Raw genomic sequence first — 25,469 nt, 5'->3', positions numbered from 1 at the left:
AGACCAAGATCATGAGGTCCATAGAAGAGGCATGAAGCATTTCCTGAGCTCACCCTAGTTGTACAAGTCATCATCATTACAATACTGGAGCGGGGAAGCTATCAATCCACTGATCAGCAAGAATTTATTGACCATCTATCCCGTGTCAGGTGCTGTGCCATCCCCAGGGGAGGCAAAGACAAAAGTGAGATAATCCCTGCCCTCAGGGAGCTTATAGTCTATCAGGAGGGACAATATGTTCACATACAAGGATACAAAAATCTGGCAAAATGAAAAACGAACATTAGGTATTCTACCGCAGGGCTACATGTTCCCAGATAAGTAAATACAGCCTATATACCCCCAAAATAAAGTGACAGGGTGTAGACATTAATAACTAGGTAATTTTTTTAAGTAATAAACATTTTTATCCTTCCTTCCCTCCCTTCCCTCCCTGGGGCAGTAAGTAATCAGAGGTGGGTTATACTTGTATGATTATGTAAAACATGACCATTAGTTATTTTGTACAAAAAAAACTTGATTTAAAAAAATGAAGGAAAGTGAAAAAGTGCATGCTTCATTCTGTGTTCCATCAATATCGGTCCTTTCTTTGGAAGTGGATAGTATGTTTCATCAATAGTCCTTTGGGATTGTCTTGGATCATCGTATTGCATTGAATAGTTAAGTTGTTCACAGTTCTTCATCAAATAATATTGCTGTCACTGTGCACAAGGTTCTGCTCACTTCACTATACATCAGTTCATACAAGTCTGTTTAGCCTTTCCCCAATTCTTAGCCACCACAAAAAGAGCTGCTTAGAAATACTCTTGTACAAATAAATCTTTTTCTCTTTTGGGGATGTCTTTGGAATATAAACCTAGCAGAGGTATTGATGGATCAAAGGGTATGCACAGTTCTATAGCCCTTTGGGCATAGCTCCAAATTGCTCTCCAGAATGGTTGGATCTTTTCACAACTCCACCAACAGTAGATTAGCATCCCAGCTTTCCCACATCCCCTCTAACATCCAATATTTCCCTTTTTTGTCATGTTTGCCACTCTGATAGGTGTGAGGTGATACCTCAGAGTTGTAATAACTAGGTAAATAGGAAAAGTTTCTTGCTGTGACACAAAACCCTGGAAGATTTCCATATTTCACAGGGTCACAAATATAGTACTATAGGATTATGCTCAATTCAACAAACATTTATGAATTGCTTACCACGTAGCGGCAGGATCCTGTGCTAGACATGGGGGAATACAAAGGGGGATAAGACACAGCCCTGCCCTCCCGAAGCTTTTGGTCTAGGAGGACTGAACGTGATGCAAACACAATACAATACAAATGGATATTAGTCCTACAGCCAAAATGCTACATGAGGGTGTAACCAAAATGACGTCTGTCTTTTTGGACTTGATTTTGTGGCAGCTGCAGGAAAGAAAAAAGAACTACTTCTCGTCTAAATCTAGCAAATGAATAGAAGTGAGTAAAGACCGGACCACAGATGGTCCCATCAGTCAGGGGGAAAAAAAAGCATTTTTCCTTAGTCATTTTGGAAACCATTGAAGGGATCAGGCTGGCCAAGGGCATAACGAACAGTAGGTGGGCAGCACTGACTATACAACCACAAACACTGAAGGAGGAATTGAGGAGAATGGCAAAGGGCAGCCTACAGGAATGCAGTACAGTATCGCCAATGTTTGTTCATGACGCTAGCTGAGGCAGGGATGATAACCCCCTTCAGGTGCTTTCTTTGGAATAAAATCACCCACAGTTCCTTTGACCTCTAGGAAAGGAGACTATAAAAATCAAAGAAAGGGCTTTTCTTTCCTGACTCCCGGGGCACTGATTATCACAGCGTGGGGAACTCCTCGGGTTGAGGAAAATGGCAGCTTTACAGGAAAAAAAGACCTGTAGTCAACGGATGGAAGAATTCCGCCACTACTGCTGGAATCCAGACACAGGGCAGCTGTTGGGAAGGACCTTGTCTAAGTGGGGTACGTGTGACCGGCAGCAGGTTTTCTCCATAAAGATTAGGGGGTTAGTGGAGGCATTCTTTGTGTGGGTGAGGAAGGGGGAGGCACATTCTAACGAAAGTTGTGCAAGTCGTAGAGCCGCCCCTTCATTTTACCGGTGAGTAAACTGAGACCCAGAGGGGTTGTTCATAGTCACACGGATAGAAAGTGGTAGAAACCCAGATCCCCTTACTCTCAGTCTAGTGCTCTGACCACTGCACCATGACATATTAACAACACGGAAGGAGATCAGGTAGAAAGTAAGTAGGCGGGGCAGCTAGGTGGCACAGTGGATAAAGCACCAGCCCTGGATTCAGGAGGACCTGAGTTCAAATCCGACCTCAGACACTTGACACTTTCTAGCTGTGTGACCCTGGGCAAGTCACTTAACCCCAATTGCCTCACCAAAAAAAAAAAAGTAATTAGGCGCTCTCTCTTGCCGAATGATGCATCTGGTCTTCTCACTGGCTCCTTTCTCCTTGCCTATCGACACACTCAGGCCCCCCCTTCTCCTTTCACTGTTGGTCTCCTTGTAATGTGGTTTCTTCTGTCCCCTACTATTATACGGAAGCTGTGTTCTCAAATGACCTCCAAAGAACCAAATCCATCAGCTAATTCTGAGCTCCTATCCTCCTTGATCTTTCAGCAGCTTATTGGGATTACTATTGTCCTGTGAATCCAATGGTATCAGGAACTGCTGGACGAGGAAACCCTACCAGGAATATTATTGACACCCCCCTCTTCGAATACACTCATCTTCACTGACTTCTATGACATTTTACTGATTCTCCTGATTGTTCTCCCCCATGACTGATCTTCTGTCTCTCACAAGGTTCCCTTCTTCCTCCACGTCCTCCAATGGGGTCCTTAGTCCTCTTTTTGTCTCTTTCTACATTGTCTCCCTCAGGGATGTCATCTACCTTCATAATTTCCACTATCATGCCTCTGTAGAAGACTCTCAAACCTGTGTCTGTAGTCCTGACCTCTCCCTCTCTCTCTCTCAAGGTCTAGAATCACATTTCTAATTGCCTATTGCATAATGCCACCAGCTGTCTCAACAACTCAAACACATCAAAAACGGAACTCATCATCTCCCCAACCTACTTTAATCCAAAGCTCAGGATCATTCTTTACTCTTCCCTCTCCCTCATTCCCTGGAAACTTTTTATAAATCCTTGCAATTGCCCTCGGATGGGGCAGAATATGGAACAGGGCAGAGAGTGGAAGGACAATATCTGTTCGGTTACATATTTATGCTACTTCTCCATGTGCCTTCATACTACAAGTTTAACCCTAAGGCCTTCTGGCAGGATTTGGAGAGGGATACAGATTGAACCATGATTCCACTGATATCAGAAATTCCTGGATGAGGAAACTCAACCAATGGAAGCCAGCAGCTTCTCTGCAATTTAGGAGTTTTGCAGGGATGCCAGGCCACCGAGAGATTAAGTGATTTGTCCAGGGTCACATAGCCAGAATGCACTGATTCTAGCTTCCTATCCATTATTCCCTGCTGCCTTGAAGCAACAGTTTGGGGAACCACATAATAATTATGATTTAGGAATTTAGACATTCCAATTCAACAATTTGGCAGCCATTTACTGCCTACTATACAAATGGCACTGACCTAAACAAAATCCCTCAGAATCTCTTCACATCTCAGTTAGAATGCAGAATTAGGGAGAGAGCCACTTCTGCCACAAACATCTGGGAACTGTTTCGCCCTTCATTTAAACATGATTTCATTTTCTCTTAGCTTACTGACATGAGGTGACCTTTGCACAGTGAGCCACTGGCCTCCTTCACCCCACATCCTCTCATCAGGATGGAGGGGGGAGGGCAAGGGAGGGGAGAAAAGGGAATTATCTCTCCACCCGAGTTGTTATTTAAAGAAGGGTTGAGCTCATCTAAACGAGCTGGCAGCCATTTGCAGATTAGTTCCCGGGGTGATGTGATCTGAGGTCAGCCCCTGGAGACAGCTGTTCAAGCTACACAGGAAGACTAAGTGGTTATCTCCACCCTCAGAGGCAGAGCCACCACCAGACGGCTCCTGGAAATGTGGGGTTAAAAGGATCAGTCACCCTCCATCTACCCACAGTGGCCTGGAGGTGTCGGGCACTCCCATTGAAATGTCATGGGAACCTAAATTTACCTAACCCCAGCTGCTGGTCTGGCACTGTCTGACTGCTCTATAGGGAGGCCCGGCCTGAATGGGTCTGCTGGAAAATTCTCATTGGGAATCAGACTGCGGATAGACCCAAAGCTGGGGCCAAGGAAAACTCAATTTAAATTTTATCTGAGTGTCCCCACTGCCTAACTCAGGGCCCGGCACAGAGCTGGGAGGGGATCGGAGAAGGACACAGTCCAACTTCTTCATTTTACAGATAAGGCAAGTGAGGCCTAGAAAAGTTGTGACCTGTTTAAGGTTACGCAGATTGTACTTAGTAGAGCTGAAAATTGAACCTTGTCCTCTTACTCCAAACGTAGCATTCTCTCCATTGACTGAGAAAAAAGAAAGCATTATAACAAGAAAGTTTGGAGGTGTGGGGAGGAAAGAAGACTTTTCTATCCCCAAACAGGTAACCCTTTATTTAAAGCATTTCCTTATGTTTCTTTGGGTGGCTACGTGGTGCAGCAGATAGAGCAGTTGCAGTCAGGAAGACCTTGAGTTCAAATCTGACCTCAGACACTTTCTGTGATCCTGGGCAAGTCATTTAACCTGGTTTGCCTCAGTTTCCTCACTTGTAAAATGAGCTGGAGAAGGAAATGGCAAACCACTCCAGTATCTCTGCCAAGAAAACCTCAATTGGGGTCACAGAGAATTGGACATTACTGAAAAACAATTGAAAATAACTATGTTTCTTTGGATACAGGACACAGATCCCCTGGTTTGAAGCAAATAGGGTCTCATCTGCTGGTGTAATTTAGAGACAGTAAGGCCTGGGTTCAAATGCTATCCCAAATACAAACCAGTAGTGTGCCTCTGAGAAAGTTACTTTATTTCTAGGATATTAAGACTATAATTTGCACCATCTACATTGGTGAAGGAAGTTTTCTTGTTCAGGTGTTCTTTATGCCAATGATATCATAGGTCTAGTTCCTATGCCATTTGGGAGACCTACCTGTTGATTACATTTCTTCCTTTAGAAATTATCTTTATAGAATCTCAATTTTTTTCTTTTTTTTAAAAGTAATAAACATTTTTATTTATAGTTTTGGGTTCCATTTTTTTATCCCTCCTTCCTTCCCTGCCCTCTCCCCTCCCTGAAGCAGTGAGAAATTGGATATGGGTTACAAATGTAAGATTATGTAAAACATTACCATTCGATTTTTTTCATGTATAGCAAAAGAGGAGTATCCATGAAACTATGAATCTCTTACACAGAGTTTGCTTTTCTTTTTAAATATATAATAAATTCAGTATGGTAACTTTCAAAGCTGTCCTGATCGTCTGTGACTCTGGCTTTCCTTCTTGTCTCTTCTATGCAGTTTTTTAAATGCTCGGTCTTTTTTTTTTCTTCTCTTCCTTCTTTTCTGTTTTTTGTTGTTCAGTCATTTCAGTCGTGTCCAACTCTTCATGACCCCATTTGGGGTTTTCTTGGCAATGATACTGCAGTGGTTTGCCATTTCCTTCAGATCATTTGACAGATGAGGAAACTGAGGCAAACAAGGTTAAGTCAAGCTATGTGACGCAGCTAGTGTCTGATGCCACATTTGAACTCAGCTCCTCCTGAATGCAGGCCCAGTGCTCTATCCAATGTACCACCTAGCTGCCCCTCCTTTCTGCCACCTTTTTCATAATTCCTTTTCCTTCACCCCTCCCAACCCCCTAGCTGGGAAGGGGGGACAGGAAAAAGAAAACCCTTGTAACAAATGTAGTTTTGACTGAAAATGTATACCTTATTATTATGCCCTATCACCTGTCAGGAGGTGGCTAGTAGCATGATCAGAGGAATCATTTAACCTTTATCCATCACAATTATGAACTGGTATCAACTCTCAAGTAATCAACATATTCTTTCCTTTTTCCTAGTCCCTTTTTGTAACTGTTCTGAGAGAGATGTCCTTGGAGAGAGGCCAACGTGTTTTATAAACAGTCTGGCAGATAAATAAAAAGTAGCTTTCCTGGGCACAAAAAGCCAACACAGGCCACAAGGCCAAAGGTCAGAGTGGCATCAATCAACAAGCATTTATTAGAGAGGGTGCCTACTATGTACAAGGCACTGAAATAGGACAAAAATGACTCACTGTCCTCAAGAAGATCCCATTCTGATATGAGGAAGATATGAAGTTGCCCTTTGCACATTAATCTGAAGGATGTTTTTAGATATAAGGAAGGACGCTATTTTAGATATAAATTCCTAGAGTACAGGGACAGTTTTGTTTTTGTCTCTGTGTGGCCAGCCAGCAGACGGCCTAGCCAGCGGGGAGGCTTTTAATAAGGGTTTGCTGAACCAAACTGAATGGGGGTGCTATTATGTCAACATTTCTGTGACAGATGGTTTAAAGTTCCTTTTTCACAATGTGCTATTCTTTAGACAGGTCAGTATTTTGATTCCCCACATCACAGATGAGAAGACTGAGGTCCAGACATAACTGGAGTTGACCAGCCAGTTAGGGGAGTAGAACCAGAATACAAACACAAGCAGTAAATATATGGTGTTTCAAGTTGCTGCTCATTTGTCCTGCTCCTTTTGCCTCCTCCCACACTTTGATTCATTTGGCTCCTGGCCTTTAATGCTGCTCTGGGCCATTGGAGAGACTGAGTCACTGGCTGGTGCCCACACCCAGTCACATGGCAATTTATGAAAGAAAGAAAAGCTTAGAGCCCTTTTATTATCTTATCTGGAAAATTATAACAAAGTCATGTTCTATCACATGAAATTCTTTGGAGAAAAAAAATCTGCTTTAACAAAATAATTTTTTATTTGAATATGTTGAGATATGGAGACAACCATCCCAAGTAAATAAATGATCAGGATTTAGTTACTAAACTAATAGAAACAAACAAACAAAAAAAACCACTCCCAAACCTACTCATCTGGGTATTTTAAAAAACAGGAAAATCAAATCCTCACATAGTATTTCCTCTTTTGAAATGTCAGAGTAGTCATCAGACCTGGGAAAATCCCTTTTTCTAATAAGAGGGAATTAATTTATCTCCTGAAGTTCCTGGTCCCCCATCTCTTCTTGCTCACACTTTAAGCAGGGTTGGATGAAAGCCATAAAGCAAATTGGGCAAATTTTCAGATCGCCAAAGTTTCCAGAGCAGTATGTACCTACCATTCTCTCTCCTAGAAAAGTACAAAAATTTCCTATTACCCCCAAATGCTGCTGGGTAGATACCTAGTCTGCCTAGGACCAAAATCTCCTTGTCATATTTGTAGATGTCACCTTGACCTCCCTCTAAGTTATGCTCCCCTTGAGTTGTCATTGAGTTAACACACAAGAAATGCAAGGACACTCCTTAAGGGTAGGCAGTAATGTGATGTTGTGGGAGGAGGGTTGGATTCATATTTCATCTCTACTAGTTAACGACTACCAGCTTAACCTTCATTCATCTCCTCACCTGTAAAATGGAGCTATTGAATTAACTACTCCTAGGGAAGAAAGATCTTTATAAAGCCCAAAACATTATTTAACTGTTCTGATTTTAGCACATTTACCTAGCTAATTCCATGACTTGCCTAACAAAGCAACAGGGACCAGATTAATAGGGCTGGCTACTTCTAACCTTATTTTTTTTTCTCTTCACAGTGTGGATTAGTCTCTACTATGTGGCTTTCTATGTAGTGATGACCGGGCTGTTTGCCCTTGCCATCTACACTTTAATGTGGACAATAGATCCGTATACACCAGACTACCAAGATCAATTAAAGTCACCAGGTAAATACAAATATTTGACTTGCTTCAACCCAATATAAAAATACCAATTCACATTGATATCTGAATTCCTCAGATATTCACTCCCTGGCAAAGCTAATGGTAGAAGTGGGACGTAGCCTCCAGAGTTTTCCTCATTGGGAAAAAAAAAAAATGATCAGACCCAGTTAGGTCCAGAACATCAATTAATTTGTCAAATATTTATAATATGCCACCCAGGTGCCCAGCACCATTAATTCATCTCCTACAGTTCCTGGTCCCCCATCTCTTCTTGCTCACACTCTAAGCAGGGCTGGATGAAATTCATAAAGTACACTGGACATATAGCAGGGGAAACAGAAAGTCCATATGCCTCATATCGTCTAAGAGTTCAAAATCTAGCTAGGGAGAAAACAGTAATGCTAGGAAAACAACTAGAGCATAAGACAGAGAATATAAATACAAATGGAGTTTAGAAAGGGGGTGATCAACTGGCAAGGACAGCTACTGTACTTGTTTATTGCTGAGAACTTCTGGAAATTAAATCTCATCTCTCTATGACTTACATTAAAAAGTGCCCCAAACGAGGATGTGAACATGGAATCTTAATGTATATATTTAAATACATATTTTGTGGCAGCAGCTTGGCATAGTGAAGAGCTGGCCTTGGACCTGGATTCAAGTCCTGCCTCTTGACATATGCTAGCTGGGTGACCTTGGGCCCTTCACTTAATCTCAGAGTGCAACAGGCATCTGCCTTAAGTATAATGTACAAAACAGATGCTGAACCACAGAGGCAAAAAAAAAGTCCAAAAAAAGAAATAAGAAAAAAGGTAAATTTACTTATTTCTATCTGGAGATCAGCTAGAGCCAGCCTCAGAGTCAGAAATAATAATAGCTAGCATTTATAGATAGCTCTTTATGAACATTATTTCATTTTAACCTCATAAACCTGGGAGGGAGGTGGTATTATCTCCACTTTTCAGATGAAGAAACTGAGGCAGACAGAGATGAAGTGACTTGCTGATGGTGATACAGCTATAGCCTTAGGCTGGATTTGAACTCAGGTCTTCCTGCCTCCAAGTGCAGCGCTCTGTGACACCTAGATACCTAGATTAAGTCCTATCTTTGATATAGGGACTGTGTAGTCCCAGGCAGATCATATAACTCTGGGACTTTCCTGTGACTATCGGCTGCAAAGCAGTTGCTGATCGGCATTGGAAGAAGCTTCTTCACTGGGAGTTCCGTAGACCAAGAAAATCACAAATAGGATAGGATCAAAAATATATTTAATAAGCAGGATAACCTCACATCACAATTTAGTTACAGAGCTACTCGTATTCCATTTTTTCCCCCCAACCAATCCATTAATGAGATTAGATATAACTCATTTCTCATCAAAAAAAATTTCCTGATTTTTTCGTTCATTGTGTTTCATTTTTTCGTTCATTGTGTAAACTATCAGCACTGTGGCATCTGCACCATTTATGCTTTTATGAAATCATCAATAAAAAGGCTGGGCACAGCGCTAAAGGAAGCCCCCTGGGACACTCCAATCTCCCTGAATCACCCCATTCTGGGGCTTGTCTTTAATTCTACTTTGATGCTTTTAAAACATGTTCTTTCAAAGTACCATGTATTTTAACCTGTACAAGTATAAAAGTAACCCCCAAAGCAGTTTCAAATATGACCTTTTTAAAAATAAATTTTATTGATGTATGTTTTTACATCATCTACATTTCCAAATATGTCTTTCTACTTTCCCCTTCTAGAAAGCAAACCCTTAAACAAAAAATAAAATGAGAATACAACAGTTCACTAAAGCTGGCCAACATATGAGACATCGTAAGCAGTATTTCATACTCATAGGCTCTCACTACTTCTCTGGGGATGAGTTTGGTCATTATAATTTTCTAGAAAATATAGTGTTTTTTAAAAAAGGAATTCTGTATGGAAGCTCTCATTTTAGCCACAAGAATCACATCTTATTTTAACAGCACAAACTACAGAAAAAAAATAATCAATGTATGAATATTTTTGTCACTTCTCTCCCCTGCAAAACACAAACACAAACACACACACACACGATTCCAAATTATTTTTCAAAACGGTCAGACCAATCCATGGCTCTATCAACAAGATGCCAACACAATTTCTTCAATATTGACAAATCTCATCTTCTGCCATCTTGGCTAATTGTGCTGAGTATGAGGTGAAACCTCAGTTATTTTTCATTTGCATTTCTCTGATGTTATGTCATCAAATGGTCTATTTTATTTCAACACAAAACACCTTAAAAACCTATCATTTTCACACACACACACACAAAATTTAGGGACAGCTAGGTGGCACAGTGGATAGAACACCGGCCTTGGATTCAGGAGGACCAGAGTTCAAATCTGGCCTCAGATACTTGACACTTACTAGCTGTGTGACCCTGGGCAAGTCACTTAACCCCAATTGCCTCACCAAAAAATAAAATGGTTAAAAACTCCTAAGAGGTTATTCTGAATTCTCTCTTTTAGCCCAGGATTAATTGGGCATTGATTGTACCCTACCCTGAATAGAGCACTGGGCCTGGAGTCAGGAAGACCTGAGTTCAAATCTATCCTCGGACACTTACTAGCTGTGTGACCCATGGCAAGTCACTTTAATTGCGTCACCCCAAAAAAACAAAAAAAACCCTATCATTTATTTTATTCTCACAACACTTTTCATGGTGGGGGAGGGCCACATACCATCACCCTTCTTTTACAAAAGAAACTAAAGGAAACTTTATAAAAGAAACTAAGAAACTTTTTTTATAAAAGAAACTTCTTTTATAAAGGAAACTAAAAATAGGAATTTATTTAGGCTTCTAAGTAAGTAGTGCAGTGGACCTAGGCAGATCTGAGTTCAAATTCTGTCTTAGACAGTTCCTAGGTATGACCCTGGGTAAGTTACTTCAGTTGTTGTTTAGTTTCTTCTTCTGGAAAATCAGGAGAACAATAGCACTTACCTCTCAGAGTGGTGAGGAACAAATGAGATAAGGTTATGTATGTAAGACACTTTGCAAATCTTAAAGCACTGTGTTAATACTAGTTATTCGTGTTATTGTTATTATCCAATGTAAAAAAAAAACCAAAACAAACAAACAAACAAAAAACCCTGAGAGAACCCATGTCTCAATGCCCCAGGTCAATATTCCTCCTACTACCTGGGTTGTTGCCAAAGGGGAGGGAGGAATTGATACAGGACAAGAAAAACATGGTCCTAATTGTGAGCAATAAAATGTTCAAAGAACTGAAAATCCTTTGGGTGTTTCTTGTTAAAATTTCTAGCACAGTGAGGCTTCCATCAGCATCTCAAGCTTTAAAGGGTAACAGACAATAGCGGGATTCTAGGAGGCACAAAGGAATTGAGAGGGATCTTGGGGCAGGGGCTAGGGAGCCAGATGATGGCTAGAAAACAGCCAGTGGAAACATTGGAAGTGTGACCTCCCAGAAGAAGCCATTTCTGATTTTCCTAGTAGTTTGTGCTTCTGCTCACCATTTTAACTTGCTTTGTCCCTGTTTTGTATTTTGTTGTTGAATCATTTCAGACACATTTGACTCTTTGTGACTCCATTTGGGGTTTTCTTGGCAAAGATGGTGGAGTGATTTGCTCTTTTCTTTTCCAGCTCATTTTACAGACGAGGGAACTGAGGCAAACAGGATTAAGTGACTTGCCCCGGGTCACACAGCTAAGAAGTATCAGAGGGTGGATTTGAACTACAGTCTTCCCAACTCCAGGCCTGATGTTCTATTCACTGGGCCAACTAGCTGCCTTGTTTTGTATGTATCTGCATCCACTCTGGTTTGCTTCAACATAATGTAAGCTAGCAGAGGATGCAAGTAAGCAGCATGGTAAGGTAGATAGTGTTGGCAGACAGGAAGACCTGGTTCAATTGTTGCCTCAGGAACTTACTCTGTGACTGTGGGTGGGCAAGTGACAAGATCATAGATTCAGAATTGGAATTTAGAATTGGAAGGGACCTTAGAATCCATTTAGTTCGGCCTTCCTCCATCTTGCAGATGAGGAAACTGAGGCACAAAGACATTATCTGTAAAACTGGGATTATGACACTATACACAAAATACTCTGCAGGCATTAAAGCTCCACATAAATATGTTATTTTTATTATTGAGAGCCAAGATTGTTTTGTTTTTGTCACTGTATCCGCCTGGACCTATCACGATACTTGGCACACAGCAGATACTTAATAAATGCTTCTTGTATTTATCAGGAATAATAATGATTAAGTGACTTTCTCAGGGTCATACAGATAGGAATTGTCAGAAGTAGGCTTTGAAGTCAGATTGGCCTGTCTACTGTGTCACTTGGGGGCAGCTAGGTGGTGCAGTTGATAGGGTGCCTGGCCTAAAGTCAGGAAAATGAGTTAACTGGCCTCAGACACTTAGTAGCTGTGTGACTCTGGGCAAGTCACTTCACCCTGTTTGCCTCAGTTTCCTCATCTGTAAAATGAGCTGGAGAAGGAAATGGCAAACCACCAGTATCTGCCAAGAATACTCCAAATGGAGTCACAAAGAGTCGGACACAACTGAACAACAAGAGTGTGTGTCACTTAGGAGTGCATTATTAGTGAATTAGGAGGAATTCCCTGCTCCCTCAGGGCCACTTCTCCCACTCTGGTAAATCCTATTTCTACTCCATAGTAGATTAAGATAAGAAGTAGGATGGGGCAGGTAGGTGGTGCAGAGGATAGAGCACCAGTCCTGGATTCAGGAGGACCTGAGTTCAAATCTGACCTCAGACACTTAACACTAGCTGTGTGACTTTGGGCAAGTCACTTAACCCCATATGCCTCACCAAAAAAAAAAAAAGAGTTGTATAAGATGAGAAGTAGGGACCAGTTAGGAGAAGAGAGATCCTGCAGAGCAGCAGGGAAGCAAAAGGAGAGGCAGCCAACTCAACTGAATAAACAGCTGTGAAAATATCACTATATGTAAGGGCCTCACTCACAGCTGCTATCTACGGGATGAACATGTCTCAGGCCCAGAACAAGCTGTACGCATACTGAAAGTTGTATTTATCTATCATAATATGTTCTATTCGGTCCATCTCCAGAGTCTCTAACTACCTACTGGTCACTATGACATTAAATAATGATTGGGGGCAGCTATGTGGTACAGTGGATAAAGCACTGGTCCTGGATTCAGGAGAACCTGAGTTCAAATCCAGCTGCAGACACTTGACACTTACTAGCTGTGTGACCCTGGGCAAGTAACTTAACCCTCATTGCCCTACAAAAAAACAAAAACAAAAACAAAGCCAAAAAAAAAAAAGCATGGATATTAAATAATGATTTTGATGTTAATAACTGCTAGCTGCTTTAAGATAAGTTAGGACAAAAAAAAAAAAAGATGTGTTAGGACAACACTTTACATGTTATCACATCTGATCCTCACAATAACCCTGACAAGTGGGTGCTATTATAATCCCCATTTTACAGATAAGGAAACTGAGGCACAGAAAGGTTATGTGACTTGCCCAGAGTCACACAGCTAGTGGGTATCTGAATCCAAATTTGAACTTGAACTCAGGTCTTTTTGACCTCTAATGCAACACTCTGTCTACTGTGCCCCTGATCCCCTAGAGATAGATAACCACTCACATTTACATTGTACTTTAAGAATTAAACATTGCCTTTCAATCAGGTGGTAGTCACATTCCAACAAACTGTCTTTAAGTCTAATTAAATCTCTTGAAACATTTAAAGAGCAGCCTGGTTTACAGGCAACCAGGTATCTGCTCCGGGGGTACTAAAGTTTTTATGTCCCCTCCCCAGATGAGTACTGTATAACTTTGGGACAAAGCAACCCATGTATCTTATGTATCCTCAGCAGGATAAGTACACCACTGCTTCCTATCTTCCCCTGGTGTGTTGGTGCAAACTTAAGATTACTGCGTTCGTATTTTAAGAAAACAAATAAGAAATGCTGAGGCTTTTCTTTTCCCCCTCAGGGGTGACATTAAGGCCAGATGTTTATGGTGAAAGAGGTCTACAAATCATCTACAACGTTTCTCAAAATAGCTCCTGGAAAGACCTTACCCAGACGCTTCACACGTTTTTATCTGGTAACGTAAAAAACCTTTTTTTAAGCTTTGACTTATCATGCAGGAAAATGATAAAGAGGCCAAATTTCTATCACATGTATTATTATCCCCAGTTTAAAACTGAGGTTGAGAGGACAAATGACTTGCTCACTAGCACAAAGCCCATATAATTACCTGAGGAGGAATTCAAACCCAAGTCTCTAGGGTGCAAGTCTGGTGCTCTATCTACTCCACCACCTCATCTCTCTAGTGCCTGACTTCACATGTTCATATAAAACATTGAGGTCTCAAAAACAACAACAACAACAACAACAACAAATAAACAAACAAAAAGGGCAGCTAGGTGGCGCAATGGATAGAGCACCGGCCCTGGAGTCAGGAGTACCTGAGTTCAAATCCAACCTCAGACACATAACACTTACTAGCTGTGTGACCCTGGGCAAGTCACTTAACCCCAATTGCCTCAAAAACAAAAAACAAAAACAAAACAAACAAACAAAAACATTGAGGCATTTAATTTTTCTCTCCTTAAATCATCCTAATAATCAGGATATTTCTGGCAACAGCTGGGGGGATTTTTTGGCCTGGATTATACAGAGAAAGCACACAGGCATCTATGTCTATGTCTATGCCTACACATAGACCCGTATCAACGTCCCAGATCTTTCAACAACTTGCCCTGTGACTTTACTCATAAAAGGGGGCCTCAGCCAACCTCTCAGGATCTCATGAGGCTAAATGGGACGGCCGATTTGGAAGCTCTTTGGGAAGTTTAGAAGAATAGACTTAATGGAAGCCATTATGGCTTGATTTGCCTTTAAATGGATTTGATCTCTGCCCGCCCCCACCCCCAACCCTTTGGGCCTGAACCTATGACCTCACAGCTATGTGTAACTGTCAAACAAAAATTTTTTTTTTAATTAAAGGAAATCTCATTTGTGAGGTTCCTGCAGCCAATTTAACATTGTGTGAAATTTAATCTTGCTGGGCAGTTAGGTGGTGCAGTGGATAAAGCACTGGCCCTGGATTCAGGAGGACCTGAGTTCAAATTCGGCCTCAGACATATGACACTAGCTGTGTGACCCTGGGCAAGTCACTTACCCCTCATTGCCCTGCCCCCCCCCTCAAATTAATCTTGCTCTGATTGAAAATCCTTCTTCAGTGAGTGAGCTAAGTGAGAGTAGTAAATTGAGAGATGGTGATCCACTAATAAGCAAGATGGTTCATTCCACCAGTGCAGAACCTGGTGAAATTCACTGTTTACCATACCGTTACCCTACTACAGCTTACTCTCCGGCTGCACAAGAGGAAAATAAAAATTGCTCATCTGGGCAGTACTTCATTCAGAAAGAATTTCTTGCTGCAAACCACACCAAATATTCCTGCAAGTTCACAGCAGATATGCTTCAAAATTGCTCAGGCCTGACAGATCCTAATTTTGGATTTGAGGAAGGAAAACCATGTTTCATCATTAAAATGAATAGGGTAAGTATGGAATTTCCAAAAGGCCAGTGCTGATCATGAGTATTAAGACTCACCTCCAAGGATAATTTCTTCCTTTAGACAGAGGTAGTTCATGGAATGATGGGAATCCTTGTACTTAACCTACTCCCAGGTTAAAGTATATTCAGGTCAGGAAGATCCTGCCTCCCACATTCCTCTTTCATCCCCTTGCAATGAGCCAACAAAATCAACAAATGGTTATCCGGTGCTCGTTTTGTGCATGGTGCTGTGGTTGACATTGTTGGATACTACAAATAGAAAACTTCTCAGAACCATGATTTCATAAAGAAAAAATAAATTCCGTCCCTTACAAAACCTTTCCACAAAATACTAGCACAGAAAATTTATAAGCTACATATGTCCCTACCTCACTTGTGCTTATGTAGACATAAACACATAAAAATATGTGATATACCATTATACACTCAACAAATTTACTGAAGAGTGTAGGGAATACAATTAAGTTTTATAAGACATAATAATAGGCAGCTAGGTGGCACCATGCATAAAGTGCTGGGCCTGGAGTCAGGAAGACGCATCTTTACGAGTTAAAATCTGGCCTCAGACACTTGCTAGCTGTGTGACCCTGGGTAAGTCACTTCACACTGTCTGCCTCCATAAATTTCTCCTGGATCTTTGCTAAGAAAACTCCAAATAGGGTCCCAAGTTGGACATTGGAAAGGACTTTAGAGATCTTTAGTTCAGGCCCTCTCTGTTTATAAAGAAACTGAGGCTAGGGAGGGGAAATGATTTGACCCAGGTTACAGCAGGGATATGTAACCACATTTAAATTGTGCTTTAATGTTTATAAATCACTTTCCTCCTAATAATCCTGAAGGGGAGGGAGTAGTGCATTTTACAGGTAGGAAAACTGAGGCTACATGAAATCAAGTATTTTATACAAGGTACAGAGTTAATGTGTCAGAGCTCAGTTTTGAACCCAGTTTCCTGATTCCAAGTTCAACAATTTTCTTTCCTTTCAGGAATTTCAGATCTAATCTGGTGATCTAATGATGCAAAGCAGTAGGGTCTACAGAATCAAAAAAGCAGAAATTTTTAGAGCTGGAAAAGACCTTGGAAAATTACCAAATCAACTCATTTTTACAAAGAAAAAAAAATATCAAAAGAAAATTGTTCGGCAGCTAGGTGGCACAGTAGATAAGGCACCAGTCCTGGATTCAGGAGGATCTGAGTTCAAATCTGGCCTCAGACGCTTGACACTTACTAGCTGTGTGACCCTGGGCAAGTCACTTAACCCTCATTGCCCCACAAAAACAAAAAAAGAAAATTGCTCTCCGTGACCCCTAAGGTCCCTTCCAGCTCTAACATTTGATGTTCTTCGAGTATGTCAGAACATGATAAAACCTATAACCTAAGAGACTTGTCCAAGTTCATGATGTCCAGCCTGGAGCTCTCCCTGCCACACCATACACAAGGCCTCCTGATGGGATCTGATTAAATATGGACAAGTGGGATGGGCCATACGTGCCAAAGAAAGAATGAATCATTTCCTTTGGGGATGATCAAGAGAGGCTTCATGAAAGCTTAGGATCTGAGCTGGGCCCTGAGGGATACTTTTGATAGGTGGGATTCTGGATTGAGGGATGGGATGGGGGGCATTGGGGAATGAGGAAAAGCAAAGGTATAGAAAACCTGTGTCATCACAAGTTAGCTGCCTTGGCCAAAGTGGTGGGAAGTATGTGTGGGGAAGGGACAGCTGGGATTTGTATTCAAAGTTTTTAAGGATGTGGCATGCCTGGCTAAGTATACTGTCCAATGGATAGTGGTCAACCACTGAACGTTGGTTTGGGAGTTATTCATTAATACATTATCTGGAAATAAATCATTCGACAAAAGTGGAATTAATTAGCTTAATCATTGCTATGGTCTTTGTGAAATTCAAAATCTAAAAACAAAACAAAATTACTCATCACAAACCACATCTAAATAACTTGGTAAAACTCAACAACTCGAACACAAAACACCCATATATGTAAATATTATGTATTTAAGGCCTCTTCAGGAAGTCAATTTAGAGGGTCCCCTCTCCCCCCATAATTAAAAGTAAATGACTTTTAAAACAGACATTTATTTTTTCAATTTCAGAAATGGCCACATTCATTTTCAGGATGAACAGTAGGAAAAAAACTTACTTTCTTACTAAACCATGCATACCCTCTGATCCAGCTATACCACTGCCAGGCCTCTACCTCAAAGAAATCAAAGAAAGGATCTATATGTACAAAAATACTTGTAGCATATCCTCATGGAAGTCAAAAATTAGAAATTAACATGGAGAAGGCAGCTTTCCTCCTACTGGTGGATGGCTAAACAAATTGAGGTATATGAATATAATGTAATATTATTATACCATAAGATATGATGAAACAGACAATTTCAGAAGAAACTAGGAAGACCTTTAAGGACTGTTGTTGCTATTCAGTAGTTTCAATCATGTCCAACCCCATTTGAGGTTTTCTTGGCAAAGAGTGGTATGCCATTTCCCTCTCCAGCTCATCTGGCAGATGAGGAAATTGAGGCAAACAGGGTGAAGTGATTTGCTCAGGCTCACACAGCTAGTAAGTGTCTGAGGCCAGATTTGAACTCTTTCTGACTCCTGCCCAGCAAATAGAATAGAAGTAGGAGAACAATATACACACTGATAACACTACAAAGAAAAACAAGTGTGGAAGACTTTAGAACCCTGAACAATGCAAAGATAAAGCACATGTCTGTGAGGATGAAAATGAGGCACACTACTCACCTTTAAACAGAAAGGAGATGAACTTGAAATGCAAGAGGCAAACCTTTCTGGACAAGGCTTGGGAGAATTTGTTTTGCTGTGTTCTTCGGCTATCTGTTCAGGGATTTTAAAATGTTTTTTGGTCTATTTTTTAAAATTTTGCTGCTCAATGAGGAATGGAATAGTGAGAGGGACAGATTAGCTGCCCCTAAAAGCAGCTTATTTTCAATGTATTTAACAGAAATGTCTTTTTCTTTCCCAGATAGTCAATTTTTTCCCTAGCAACAACCATACGGCTCCCAGGGTGAACTGCACATTTCTAGTAAGTTTGACTCTTTTCCTTCTACAATAATCAGTACCTAGCACAATACCTGGCAAACAGCAGATAATTAATACATTCTTGTTGATTGACAATATACCAGATATAAAATTCTCTGAGTGAACAGTATAACTAGAGGAATAATAAGATAATGAGACCAAGGAGTACATCAATCAAAACACTTGAAAATAAGAGAGGGGATAGCTCTAGACAGACCATGTGAGGACAAGTGAATTCACAGGCGGACTCCATATTTTAGTAAGGATGGCAGCAAACAGGAGTACCTTAAGAGGATGGTAACCAGGTTAGTGAAAGGGTTGGGACCCTATGTCATGAGGATCAGCTAAAATAACTAAGGAGGCTTTACCTGGGAAGGGATGAGTCCCAAGCAAAACAAACTCTGAACATGCACCAAAATACTCACAGGGAAAATATACATAGCTATTGTCAACTCTTTTTTTTAGGATGCCTTGCACCAGAGGAACTAGCCTTGTTTTGATGGGTTCTAGACTAGAACCATGAGAGCAGTAAATGGGTGTTCTGGCGAGATATGTTTTAGCCTGACTTAAAGGAGATAACTTCCAAATAATTAAAGCTATTCAAAACTGAGAGGCAATACAGGGAACATCACTCAATTAAGCATCAGAAGTCCTTGATTCAAACTGTGAGGCTGTCACTTACTACCTTGTTTAACCTTGAGTAAGTAATTTACTCTTTTTGGGCCTGTTTCCTTATCCATAAAAGAGGGTGCCCCAAGAAGAAAGGCATTCTATATTTCAATTCAGTAAGTATTTATTAGATACCCGCTGTATACTACATCACTAGAGGTCTACAAGCAGAGGTTGTATGACCATTTGTTAGGAGAGGTATAGGTTAAGTTGGACAAGATGACTTCTGAGGCCTGAAATCCTACAATGAGTCATGTCTTTCAGACAAAAAGCAGTACCAAAAAAAAAGCTACGAGAAATGTGTTCTTGACAGTTTTAAATGCGTTATGCTATCAGAGAATCAATAATTTCACATTTTCTGTGACAATCTTTTTCCTTAATAAAGCAATTATTAAAAGTATAACAATATGAATTGTTTCAAAATAGGTCAGTTAAAGAGAAAAAACATAAGAATGATGAGGGCAGAAACTGCTCATTGTTACCTCACTTAGTATTGTATCCAGCGTACCATCACCTAGAGAGAAATATTCAAACTGCTTGGTGATAAATTCTGATGAAGAATCAAGGCAGTTTTACTTCTTCCTAAAATGATATTGTAATTCATTTCGTATACACATATATGTTCATGTTGTCTCTCTACTTTAGAATGAAAGCACCTTGAAATCAAGTACTATTTCACTTTCGTTGTATATACTCTTAATATTATTAATCTATAACATAATTATAACTAATATGTTAATATACTAAGCTTAGGATATTACTTGCCAGATAGTGCCTAATTTTTGTTGAATGATTATGGAAATGAAGTTTTTGGTTGAATTCACATTACCAATAATTACCACACATCATCAACTTAATATCAGCAAGTATATGGAAAATAATATTAATATTGTCAATAATATATTCATATTTAGTTCCAGAGACTTATCTGCCAACTTTTTTTTTTTTAATTTGGAACATTCGCTCTCAAACTAGAAATTGGCTTTTGTGTTAACAGTTTAAGCTTACCTATCCAATTTGTGCATTAATTGAAAACAAAGTATCCAAAAAATGCCCATAGCCACAGAACTTCTAGATTTCAGTAGATATTAAAAAAAAAACACCAAAAAACCTTACATTCCCCTTACCCCCCAAACTAAAGATGCAGTACTAGACAATTTGTTGGCCTTGTTAACAAAAGTAAAACCAAAACCAAAACCAAAATCAGAACCCAGAGGTCATTGATGTGAATTCTGAAAAAAGTGTGAAAAGAAAATTTTATCCTATCTTGGTCTCTCATGCAGTAACAGAACATCACTCTCATGATGTGACTGGTCCTCTTAGAGAATAAAGGACAACTAAGTTCTTACTCCTAAATGCAGAAAAGCAAGCAGTTTCTGTTTATGCATATATTTTAGTTTGTCTATACTTCAGAATGTCAAAATGATTTTTCAGTAAATTTATTCAGGAATGCATACTCAACAAGATTATACAGTTTATAAAAAATAGTTTGTAGGAATGGTTTAATATTTATATTATCATTTATCTGATATGCTACACTATATATTTGATAAATAAGCAACTTGCTACTAACCAGAGTAATTAAAGGTTTATTTCTTACTCCTAGGAAGAGCACCACAAAGACTTCAAGCCTCTAGAAGTAGACTACTACCCATCCAATGGTACTTTTAGTCTACACTACTTCCCTTATTATGGGAAAAAAGCACAGGTATATTTTTCTTTTTCTTTTTTCCTTTTTTTTTAGTGAGGCAATTGGGGTTAAGTGATTTGCCCGTGTTAAGTGTCTGAGGCCGGATTTGAACCCAGGTACTCCTGAATCCAGGGCCGGTGCTCTATCCACTGCGCCACCTAGCTGCCCCTATATATTTTTCAATTCATGCTTTTCTATTATCCTGACATCACAGGATTATTGGAGAAGCAGCTGACACAGCAGATAGAGCTCTGGCCTTGGAGTAAGGAAGGCTTCAATTAGAATTATAGCGATGACATTTACTAGCTGTGAGGCCATAGGCAAATCTCTGGCTTCAAGCAACTGGGGCTAACAACTATAGGCTTGTTGAGGATCTGTGTTCATGAAGAAAGTTCTTATACTGAAGATATACTTGATGTATTCGTGTGACCTAGTTTGTTGTTTTTTTTTTTTTTTTGAGGAGCAATGAGTGACTTACCCAGGGTCACACAGCTAGTGTCAAGTGTCTGGGGCTGGATTTGAACTCAGGTCCTCCTGAATCCAAGGCCAGTGCTCCAATGGATACTATAAAACTTCTCTCCTTGGGGGAGGGGGCAGTCAGAAGCAAATCCCTTTTGAGGAGGGATAGGGTAAAAGAAGATAGATAATAGAGTAAGTATCATGGGGAAGGGAATAGGATGGAGGGAAACAGTTGACAATAGTAATTGTAAAAAAGAGAAAAAGGGAAAAAAGTGTACAAAAATATTTATAGCAACTCTTTGTGGTGGCTAAGAATTGGAAATCAAAGGAATGTCCATCAATTGGGGATTGACTGAAAAAGCTGTGGTATATGATTGTAATGGAATATTACTGTGCTCTAAGAAATGATAGGCAGGATGATTTCAGAAAAACCTGGAAAAACTTGTATGAACTGATGTATAGTAAAGTGAGCAGAACCAGGAGGACACTGTGCACAGTTGGCAGCAGTACTGTTCTATGAGCAATTGTGAATGACTTGACTACTCTCAGCAATACAATGATCCAAGACAATCCCAAAGGGCTATTAATGAAACATACTATCCATCTCCAAAGAAAGAACTGATACTGATTAAACACAGCCTAAAAACAACAAAAAATAAACCATTAGTTCCCTTACCCCTGCCTGTGACATCTTTAACAGCTGTACCTCTAGTCTCTTAGAGCACAGGAAAATATCTCTCCTCTTTTTGCTTAAAAAACAAAACAAACAAAACAAAACAAAAAACAAAAACTTCCCTCTTGTAAAGTCAACTGCACCTCCATACTTACTTAGCAGATGACTTAGCCTCTTAGTTCGCTGAAGACTGAGGCTTCCTCAACAGCCCACTTCCACCCCTCAAAACTTCACAGCAGTATCATCGCTCTCTTCCTCTCCAGCCATAGAGGAAGAGGCATCACTTATACCTAAATTAATACTAACTCCTTTGGGGGCAGCTAGGTGGCGCAGTGGATAGAGCACTGGCCCTGGAGTCAGGAGTACCTGAGTTCAAATCCGGCCTCAGACACTTGACAAGTACTAGCTGTGTGACCTTGGGCAAGTCACTTAACCCCAATTGCCTCACCAAGAAACAAACAAACCAAAAAACCCCTAACTCCTTTGACTGGGCCCTTGAGCCCATCCTTCCCCACCTTCTTCTGTACTTTGCTTCAAGCATTAATTTCCTCCCTCTTGTGTATCTTCAATCTCTGGGTCCTCCCCAGTTGTCTACAAACATGTTTGAGTCAATGTTATCCTAAAAACACTGTTCCCCTGACTTCACTCAATAGGTCATCCCTAGCAAACAAAAAATGAAAAAAGTAATAGAGCAAAATTTCAAATATCAGCAGTCTGACAGGACATATACTATTCTAGTCTACAGCCAATCCTTCCACCTCTGCAAAGAAGGGAGCAAAGTGCATTTTCATCTCTCTTCTACCTTATCTTCTTTACTATCATCTTTAAAAAATGTCTACCCTGGATAGCTTCACATCATTACAAACCATCTCCTCAGTCCTCAATTTCCCCTTCAAATCTGGCTTTTTTTTTTTTAATTATTCAGCAACCATTCATCTACTACTCTTAATGAAATTGCTCTCTGGAACTCTTTCTTCTTTATACTCTCCTCTCATGGCTTCAGATCCACAACACACTCCTGGTTCTACTCTCTCTGATCCGTGTCTTGTCCATTCTCCTTGCCATCTTAAAGGTGGATTTCCTTGGGGTTTTATATTTGTCTCTACTATGTTTGCAGTACTTTTCCTTTTGAAATCTCAATTTTATGGCTTTAAAAATCTATGCATATGATCCCCAAATCTATATTTCCAGTCCTGATCTTGTCACCTGAGACCTAAGTCTCTAGTTGCTGATGGAATATTTCTTGTTGGGTTTTTTGTCTGTTTGTTTTTTGTGAGACAATTGGGGTTAAGTGACTTGCCCAGGGTCACACAGCTAGTAAGTGTCAAGTGTCTGAAGCTGGATTTGAACTCAGGTCCTCCTGACTTCAGGACTAGTGCTCTATGCACTGTGCCACCTAGCTGCCCTGGGATATTTCTTAGAAGTTCCATCTTTCCACTGTATGGCACCTACCATGTCCACAACTAATTTTAATCTCCCTAAATGTACTTCTTGTGACTTCTCTACCACTTACCAGTCTTGCAGGTTTGAAACTTTGGTGTTATTTGGTTACATCCTTGCCCTCACATTCAGTATGAAGATCCTATTGTTTCTATCTCTGAAATATCCCTAAGATCTGTCCTATCCTTTCTATTCCCACTACCAGTCTCCCAGGAAGACCCTCATCATAAATTTGGATTGTTACAACAGCCTCCCAAACAGGTTGTCGCCCTGCCTCCAACCTCATCTAATTCAGCTTTCAGAGCAATGGCAGATGGACTTTCCTTGGTCATAGAGCTCATCACGTCATTTCTCTGCTTAGACAAATTCCTTAATGAATCAAATTTAAATTCCTTTGTGTCTCTCATATAGTACTTCCCTACTATCCAGCCTTGCTTCCTGTTCCCCACTTTATGCTCTAGCCAAGCTGGACTACTCTGTAACAAAACTAAACCCCTGCAGGGCACAGATACCTCTGCACCACTTCTAATTGTTCTCCATGTTTGAAATGTCCTTCCCTTCTCTTTCTCTCTCAAATTCCCACTTACTTTCAAATGCCACATCCTCTACAAAAAAGCCAAGTCGCCAAAAGCTTTCCCATTTCCCACCTTTTTTCATGTTTCATTTCCTCCAGACTAAATTGCAAGTTGTGCAAGGGCAGGGTTCTTCTTACCTGGTATGTTTGTGTCATGTACTATCTTTTATTATACATATCATTCTCTCCAGATTAGATGAGCACAAACCCTCTTACCTCTCTCTCTATCCAGTATGTAGGTACAGTGTTTGGCAGATAACTGGAGACTGTTTGAGGAATTGAACTAATAACTACTGATGGGAGATTTTTTTTTTAATGTAGAAAAATGAAAAGCATCATTTAATGCTAACCTTTGCCTATCAGGGATCCCTATGCTTCCCTACCAATCCTCTTGTAACATTCTAAACCATTCCATTCCTTGGTTATGGAAAGATAGGATCTATTCTTTTTCTTTTAATAAATGAAAAGGGGATAATAAACTTTTGGAAACCAGTTGCGTACTTTCTTAATCTTGCTTTAAGTATACTTACCTCAATAGAGTACAATGTTTGTACCTGCATGTACATCTCTACAGTAAGTACACCGCAAACAGCGAATGCTGCTAAACGAATCCTGAGAAGGATTGGATGTCTGAAGCATAGTCCCTCAGTATGATACTCAGTCTTGTAGGGGAACATGATTTGATTTTCCTGAGTGAATGTTTCCAATAAAATCCAAGTTTCACATTCACTTTCCTTACATTTGTTGCTTAAATAAACAAAAACAACTTTAGGAAATCTACAAGTAATTATTCATCTTGTGTTTCCTTTCTAGCCCCACTATAGCAACCCCCTAGTAGCAGCCAAATTCCTCAATATTCCCAAGAATAAAGAAGTTATCATCGTATGTAAAATCATTGCAGAGAATGTGAGTTTCGACAATCCTCATGACCCATATGAAGGAAAAGTGGAGTTCAAACTTGAAATTCAGAAGTGAAACAAGCACTGTGCATACTCCAGGTGAAGACTCTTTCAAAAAGGCTGGTCAACATTCAGAAAATTATGAACTGTTGCTTGTAATGTACTGATATGCTTACTTCTAATCCCATATGAAACTGGCTTCAACTTTTTTCTCTCTCAATGTCAGTGCTGAGGTCAATTTGATAATTTCTGAGAGGCAACTGGGTGAAAACCATTAGGTATTTCCTATGACATCCATATTTCCACAGCTCCATTAGCTAGGCCTTGTGACTACAATAAAGATTTACTTGTCTATTACAGCAACCCTTACTCAGAAACTATTTGATGAAGGACATTATAACTGACATCTCTATCTTTATGGTCACTTTCCTTACTATAACTCCATGTATTTTTCTATTATTGATGATTATCAGATTGATGTAAAAGCTATTAACCGTGGGTCACAAAATAATGCCTTGTAATAACAGATATTCTGTATTCTTGCTTTTA

General features: G+C 40.0%; 1 protein-coding gene across 1 annotated transcript; it reads left to right on the top strand.

The window, feature by feature from the left end:
• Positions 1-1,864: 1,864 nt before the first annotated feature.
• On the top strand, positions 1,865-25,163 carry ATP4B (ATPase H+/K+ transporting subunit beta). The gene is made up of 7 exons (XM_043998220.1): positions 1,865-1,976; positions 7,752-7,880; positions 13,860-13,973; positions 15,238-15,437; positions 18,461-18,520; positions 20,792-20,893; positions 24,835-25,163. Exons 1-7 carry the CDS (start codon positions 1,865-1,867, stop codon positions 24,994-24,996), a joined length of 879 nt encoding a protein of 292 aa, XP_043854155.1. The 3' UTR covers positions 24,997-25,163.
• The last annotated feature ends 306 nt before the right edge of the window (positions 25,164-25,469 follow it).

The sequence above is a fragment of the Dromiciops gliroides genome, chromosome 3, assembly GCF_019393635.1.
Source record: "Dromiciops gliroides isolate mDroGli1 chromosome 3, mDroGli1.pri, whole genome shotgun sequence".
NCBI classification, from domain to species: domain Eukaryota; kingdom Metazoa; phylum Chordata; class Mammalia; order Microbiotheria; family Microbiotheriidae; genus Dromiciops; species Dromiciops gliroides.
Note: the sequence above shows the minus strand (reverse complement) of the source record. Positions and strands in the feature narration are given on the sequence as shown.